Below are 6,107 nucleotides of genomic sequence, written 5' to 3' on the forward strand. Positions count from 1 at the left end.
AGCGAATCACCTCAGCCGGGGTTCCATATGCGCGTGGTACACCGCGCGGGTTACCGCTAGAGGCCAGCATAGAGCATCTGTTGGCTACTGCGTTGGCCTTGGCCGCCCTGGTGGGGCCGTTGTCCGCGAGGACGTTAGCCTGAGTGGACCGGAACGAAAATCCCACATACGTCACTGGTGGCTCTTACGAGAGGCACGAGGGGGCTATGTGCTCGATCTTCCATCCGCTTTCGTCGTTCCTCCTCAAGCGGCTGGTCAAACTCAAGGGGTTTTTGGCAGGCGCACCATAAAAGGCAATCACGTGATGTGAGTGCCCTCCCCTCGCTCCACTCCCTCGCCCAAACGGGCTCGTTGGGGCACGCCGCTCCCCCGTGCGCGGCGACGGCTTGTGACGGCGGTCTCTTGTGCGACCAGTCTCGCGCGCGACCAGTCCTCCGCGTCCGCGTGCGCGCCACACCCGCGCTGTCATGTCGCCCGCGTCGCCCCTCGACGCGGACGTGCAGCTCCCAATGCTTGCAGGAGTCTATGGAGACGTCGACTCAATCCCGCATCTCGAACTCCTCGCTCGCTGCCCGGCTGCGCACGTCTGCTTCGGAGGCCGCAATACAGGTTTGTGTTCCCACCTTCCTCGTGCGCCACGCATCCTTACAAGACCACAATACAGCCTTCGAAAGAACTTTTGCCCGTCGTGTTATCTCTCTCTCTCTCTCTCTCTCTCTCTCTCTTTCTCTCTAATAATATCTAGCCCTAGCCACGCAAATTTCCTCAAACAAAGCAGAGATGCGATCTCGTTTGGACTGCGCCGCCCTGCCTGCACCTGGATGGAATGACGTCATAGCAGTATCACAATCAGATCACAAAGCCTGTATGTTCTTACTGACAGTGCAGGCACAACAAGGGGGAAACGGTAAGATGGGCTCTGGGAAATGAATGACGTAAACAATGGGATAAAGCAGAGAGGCGACGAAACAAAGAAACCTGGACCCATCATTGGCGCTGATCATGACGCGGCCTCTCGCAACCAGATTTCCTCGTGCGCCTTTGTCATTCGCTTCTCACCCGTACTTCAGCCCACACGAGTACCAGTCTGGCCTCAACTCATTCCCATCATCAGCACCTTCGACTCTATCCAACATGCCCATCCTTTACGAGCCTTTGCAACTGTTAACTGCGGCAGATTTGTCCTCTATTTCTTGTCTGGCTTACAACCAAGACGGCTCCTTTCTAGCCACAGCCGAAGAAAAAGGGCAAATTTGTATTTGGAGTATGCAACTGGGGACCCCCGAATACTGCTGGCGTATCGGTCGCTCCGTAATGTGCGCTGTATGGGTCACACCTCACGTCATATTCTGCGGTCTCGAAGACGGCTACATTGTGTCCCTTGAAGTTAATTCGAGTAAGGTGAGTGGTTCCAGCTCATAGGGACTGTTTACGTAGATTGACACTCTTCCCTTTAACAAAGGGTGAGCTCGTTGCTCGAGGTAGCTGGGCACATGAGTTCTACGTCGCTCATCTCGCGACCTGTCCGAAGCTTCTTGCCTCTGCTGCTCACGATAATTTAACAATATGGAAACTGGAAGAAGGTAAGATACGTATCTTATAACAGCACAGCGAAGCATTCACACAAAAATATTCATAGATCATACCATTACCTTCATCAATGAAATTGTGCCACCACACTCTCAGCATTCATACACACAGCATGCAGAGACAGAATGCTTGAGCGAGGTCCTCTTGCAGGACTATACCCCAGGAGTCATCACGGGGCTTGCTTGGGACCTTCATCACCCGGCTGTGAGGCATCTCATAGCGGCGTATCTCGGATACGGCATTGTGTAATGGTCGTCTCCTCGAGTTGGTTACCCTTTGTTACCTAACAGCTTCAACAGGGTGTATGACGCTGACAGTGGGGGTGCAATACGCTCTATCACAGTGCCTGGGCTCCTGTACGGTTTTCACTCTAATCATAGACGTCATCATGTTAACGCTTTGCAGTGCCAAAATGGTGGTTTCACCGACCTGCGCCTCAGCCGCGACTAGTATCATTGGATCCGGTGTGCGTGTGTATGACCTTGCCACCGGAGAATTTACAGTGGAATTCGGTCCTGGTAATATCAAAGATAATTTTCCAACGCCTATGGCTTGGATTCACGGTGGGCACGGCGTCATCATAGGAGCCAGCGCAGGACAAATAGACGCCTGGGACATCACCACGGACCCAGCGAAGAGGTTCAAGACCTTAAAACACGGTGGTGAGTGTTCCGTCTGCTTTTTGAGTCTTCGCGTTCTGAACTATATCTCTCTCTTGAGACCAATACAGGGTGGTGGCACTTTCGGTAAGCCAACTCTTCGTGTATCCAATAAACACTCACACCGTCCCAGGCTTTCTATGACCATGGTATTGACGCCTTCTACATTGTCGCGGCGATGAATCATCATGAAAAATCGCCCAAGGTGGTGGTCTGGAGGGGACAAGAGCAAGGAGGTAGGTGTTATGCACGACGTATAAGCGCCATGTACTGATTACAGTGTCTATGAAAGAGGGAACACTCAATATCGCCCCATCATCGGACGGCGAAGAAGGACAACGCTTCGCAAGGATTACACGATATTTACCGGTGGGTGAAGCTCTTCATGCTGTTAAATTGTTGATGTCTGATCGGAACATACAGAAAAGGACCATGTTATCGCTCGCGATTGCTTTCAGCGCACTCTTGGCTAGTGTTGCTGTTGGATTCCAATACAGAGAAAACCAAGTTAACGTGGAACAGCATTGAGTTTCAGCGTAGAAGTTAGGGGAATGGCCGTAATATCGAACTATAGTCGGAATACATTATGCGGTGTCCACGGCGGGTGCGAGAATGCGTGGACGCCCGATGATGCGCATGCCGTGCGATCACGCGCGGCGCGCATCGTACCAATAGTTATACCAGTCTGCAGTCTCCGTTGTCCCGCTCGCCGAAACGTCTGCACCAATCCGATCCTGGCAGATCCGCGTCTCCGTCGTCGATAGCCGCCTCGCGCGCGCGGCTCCTGCTGCACGCGTCCTCGGCGTTCACCAAGCCGCGCCTCCAATAGTTTCTCTTCTCCGCATCCCCCCGCGCCTCGTCGTGTTCGGCGCACGTCTACGGACATTCTGTCACCTCACATCTCCCTCTTCTCTACGTCCTTGCAGGCTTCGTTCTTGATATTCCAGTTTCAACAGTTCCTTATTCGTGCTTATAATCACACACTCCTGCCTTGCTACCATACTCCGTGACTATGCAGCCACCACGCGGTGCTATGATTTATGCCATATCTCTTCTCTGTCCTCGTTTGAATTGCTCGGACTCGTCGCATTGTCGGTATGTTTGTTCTCTGACCTCTCGGACTTCGTTGCGAGGATCGGCATTCTCCCTCCTGCTCCCAACAATGGTCGGCTTAGTCCACCGGCTTCCATCGCTCGTATGTGCGGTCAGCGTGGTGCCCCTGTTTCTCCTTTGAGTGGTCCCGCTTTCGGTGAGTCGGCGCTTCTTTCCTCCAAGCTCGCTTTGTTCACATCGCATTCGCCGCAGTCACTTGCGTAATGCCGATCCATTCACCTTTGTCCTTGGCCATTCGAGTCCTTCTTTTCATTCCATTATCATCCTGTCGTGTTTAACATATCCTTGTCCGCCTGCTGAAAAGCATCGTCGCATGCTCTCCCCCTGGTTATGCTTAGATAGTGCTTCACTTGGTTCTTTAAAGAGGTCGCTTTCATGCACTTCGTTGCCCCGATGTCCCAGGCACAACTTCGTTGGTGTTCCTCCACGAGCAACCTCCATGTTTCCCTTCTTTGAAAAAACGCCCACTCTAGGATGTTTATATAGAGTCTATCGTATACATATGCAAACCTCAGATCTCCCCGCTTCGCACCTCCGACCGCCACTCAAACTCTGGCTACCGCGGACGCTCTTCCCATCTCGGGAAACTGGCAGAAACATGAGCACGCGTAGAGCTTCTCACCGAGTTTCCGCACACAACAAGACACTCCGCGAATTGTCTCCCGACCAAATGGGCGAAGAAAGATGCACAAATGACATTCAAGACGACGATCATGGTGCTCAAGTATTCGATGACGCTTGTATGATGGACAAGGTTTGTGGATAGCGTTTCGCGCCAGCTCTAGTAGGCTTACCATGGTGCAATTGCCAGCTCACACATTTGTTCGGTGCTTTCGAGATTGCAGAAGTGAGCTTTGTTGTTGCATCGCTACATTTCTTTTTAACACACGACTGTGTAGTTTCGACAGACGTTCAATGAGCTTCAGCAACAATCTTCAGAACAACCGCTGTCAACGCTCTCAGACGTATGCACGGTCTCCATATTTGTGATTGTTGACTGATTGGTTTATTTCAGCTCGAAAAATTTACTGGAGTACCACTGAGGACGCACGCCTCCGGGCTCGAAATAGGCTCGGTGACCGCGTCATTAGAACATCTATGCTCGAAGGCGGTTGATATCAACGTTGAGGGTCCAATGCTCCCTTTGGCTCCAGTCTCTTGTAGCTCGCTCTATGGAATACCGAGCGCGGGGGGAGCGACGAGCTTGAGTTCATTGGTTTTTGATGGTCACCCCCCTCAAATTACGCCCTCGATTGCCCCAGGATCAACCACCTCGAGCGTTGTCTCATCAATGTTCCCATCATCCCTCAGCCTCACTTCGTTCTCTATCCCACAGTCGCCGGCACATCGGCAAAGTTCTGGAGAACCCACAGCGAACGTCACCGCTGTAGCTCATCCCGACGATGAAGACAAGGAATGGCAGCAAAAGAGGCGATCACGGATTACCGCACGCCGTCGCAGGGTACCGTGATGAGACTCTGAACAATTATTGTAACTGACTCTCAACTCAGCTACACGCTCAACGATTGGCTTCCGCTCGTGACATTCCAAGAATCGCGCGACGCCATGCACTTTTACTATCTCAAATCAATCCTCGATACATCAGTGATGACGAAACAGATTACGAAACTCGCGGTGGACCTTCGAGACCAGTCCACCGCGCAATTTTCATCATCAAGGAAGCGGCATGGATGAGCGTATCGCTGCGAAATCTCCTACGAAGTATCGATCAAGAGCACGAGGCGCATCGAGGTCGGGGACGGATGCGTAAGAGGATTCCCCCGGCGCCTGGAGAAAGCAAGCGGGACAACGGCGCTCCACAATACCTCCCAAGGCCATGCTATGATGAAGATTGGCTGAAGAATTTGACCAAAGACCAGCAAGATCGCCTGCAGATAAAAGACCTGATATATGATTTCACCTTGTATGATCCTTCAGAACTGGCGATCAGCGGTGAGTGTTGCCCGAAATCCACTCCCATATTTCCAAGTGCGTCATAATTGATCGCTGGGTCCACAGGCAGTAGAAAGTCTGCCAGAAAAGCTGCTGAGAACAAATGAGAGAGGTGCTGGTATATGGGAATGTCGTAGATGTTGATTTGTATTGACTTGTGATAATAGCGCATGTGAACCGTTCAATGGGCAAATCTGTGAATCTATAAGTTTTGACGCTCTGATGAGACGGAGGTGCTCACGTGGATCAGCGCGGTCGTAGTTCACGATGTTGGATGATGCGCATGCCGCGCGGCGCGCCTCGTATAAAATCACCCTGGTACAACTGCACCTCCACTGGTCTGCGCGCCGCAGCAACCGCTCCGTCACCGACACACGAGCCGCCCATCCCCCACGCAACACGCGTCGACGCGCGCACCCAACGACAGCCGGGCGTGGACGCGGACGCGGAGCGAGCCGCCGAGTGGGCGGGATCGCTCGCGCCGCGATTTTGGGTGTCCGGCGATAGCCCGTGGTACGAACAAAATGCTTCAACAGGCAGCTAATTACGAACAATTACGCGAGCGAAAAGGGTGTGTGGGTGCGAGAAGACGACGGACGGTGATACGCACGTGCCGCCGCTGTACGGTGCAGCGCCATCCTCGACCCTGCTAGCGCCCGCGCGCCGACGCTCGATTCTCGTCCATCTTCCTCTCGCATCTCATCCATTCCGCCCCGCGCGCCCACCGCGATCAGCCCAAGAGCACCCGGGAATTTACACGCCATCATCCAAGTCCAGACGCGACACACACGG

At 53.1% G+C, this 6,107-nt stretch overlaps 2 protein-coding genes across 2 annotated transcripts; both read left to right on the forward strand.

Annotated features, from left to right (window-relative positions):
• Positions 1 to 467: 467 nt before the first annotated feature.
• On the forward strand, positions 468 to 2,340 carry BXZ73DRAFT_81809 (WD40-repeat-containing domain protein; the record flags this gene model as incomplete). The annotated part of the gene is made up of 8 exons (XM_048023581.1): positions 468 to 609; positions 889 to 907; positions 1,071 to 1,401; positions 1,463 to 1,583; positions 1,640 to 1,835; positions 1,996 to 2,054; positions 2,094 to 2,252; positions 2,321 to 2,340. 8 exons carry the CDS (start codon positions 468 to 470, stop codon positions 2,338 to 2,340), a joined length of 1,047 nt encoding a protein of 348 aa, XP_047872379.1.
• Positions 2,341 to 4,912: 2,572 nt separating this feature from the next.
• Positions 4,913 to 5,362, forward strand: BXZ73DRAFT_55269 (uncharacterized protein; the record flags this gene model as incomplete). The annotated part of the gene is made up of 1 exon (XM_048021313.1): positions 4,913 to 5,362. A coding segment is annotated over one exon (450 nt), but the record flags the coding sequence as incomplete, so codon positions are not given.
• Positions 5,363 to 6,107: the final 745 nt, after the last annotated feature.

Source organism: Epithele typhae (assembly GCF_022376455.1).
Source record: "Epithele typhae strain CBS 203.58 chromosome Unknown BXZ73scaffold_91, whole genome shotgun sequence".
Lineage (NCBI taxonomy): Eukaryota > Fungi > Basidiomycota > Agaricomycetes > Polyporales > Epitheliaceae > Epithele > Epithele typhae.